This window comes from Cebus imitator, unplaced genomic scaffold, assembly GCF_001604975.1.
Source record: "Cebus imitator isolate Cc_AM_T3 unplaced genomic scaffold, Cebus_imitator-1.0 Scaffold128, whole genome shotgun sequence".
Taxonomy (NCBI): domain Eukaryota; kingdom Metazoa; phylum Chordata; class Mammalia; order Primates; family Cebidae; genus Cebus; species Cebus imitator.
In genome coordinates, this window is record NW_016107443.1 from 1,564,026 (window position 1) to 1,565,161 (window position 1,136).

The 1,136-nt window shown below is 43.8% G+C and overlaps 1 protein-coding gene across 1 annotated transcript in view; it reads right to left on the minus strand.

Annotated features, from left to right (window-relative positions):
- Positions 1–1,136, minus strand: part of PHKA2 (phosphorylase kinase regulatory subunit alpha 2) — a 105,086-nt gene that overhangs the window by 28,085 nt on the left and 75,865 nt on the right. The window contains exon 18 of the mRNA XM_037742817.1: positions 120–293. Within this exon, the coding sequence (XP_037598745.1) occupies positions 120–293 (174 nt within the window). The remainder of the gene's footprint in view (positions 1–119; positions 294–1,136) is intronic.

Genomic DNA, 1,136 nt, shown 5'->3' on the forward strand with positions numbered 1-1,136 from the left:
GGGGGTAGGGAGGGGTGCATTTTGTTGTCTTCTAGGATTCTTTGGCCTTTAAATTATGTCTCTGCATTACTTTGATAAAAGAAGGTATTTTAACAGGCAGAAAAGAGTTAATAACATACATGGAACTTCCAAACCCTTTGCCTTTGCCATCACAGAAAGTATGTCCCGCGTGGAGTGGATAGCACTGAAGACATGGCGGTCTTCTGTGTTCTTACGAAGAGGAGGCAGATAGCACCTCAAGGATGTGCTCTGTAGAAGGTGGTTGATATACTGGTCAAGTTCGTCTTGGCTTTCTGTAATAGGACAAGCAAGAAAAAGAGCCAATGAAACCAAGCTGCAGAAATATGACTGCACAATAGTGACCGTGGGTAGGAAGTGGCACTGAGTAGGCTTAGCAGATGACAACACTGAGATATCGATATTTGCACTCCCACTCATCCCCGAAGAGTAAGAGGAGATTTACAGAGATAATGTATACATGTAGAAATTTATTGTTTGGAGAAACTTCATCCCAGGAAAAAACAACAACTTCAGGTCAAGGTAGTGTTTATATCTCATCCTCCCAAGATAAACTGAATAATATGTAAGACAACCTGAAGGGTAGCAGCCGAAATCTGGGCTCTTTAATTTGTCATGAGTGAGCTAAGCCTTATGGAACTCCCAGCCCTAATTCCAACTACTATCTAAAAGTGAAAAACAGACCACCCCAAAACCTTATTCAGGCTGAGAAATGTTAATATACATAGGGTTTCATCACTCATATCCAAACAAACCTAGATCATTCTACCATTCCTTTGAAAATTCAAGCAGTATGTTTTTGTCTTCAGAATGTATTCTGTGCAAAGTCCCCATTTCTGGCCAGCCACAGTGGCTCATGCCTGTAATCCCAGCACTTTGGGAGGCTGAGGCAGGCTGATCAATTGAGCCCGGGAGTTCAAGACCAGCGAGGACAATATAAGGAGACCCCCATGTCTATAAAATACAAAACAATTAGCTGGGTGTGGTGGTGCTTCCCTGTAGGTGTATAGTCTTAGCCAGTTAGGAGGCTGAGGTGGAAGGATCACTTGAGCCCACCCAGGAGGTCGAGGCTGCAGTGAGCCATGATCATGCCACTACATTCCAGCCTGGACAACAGA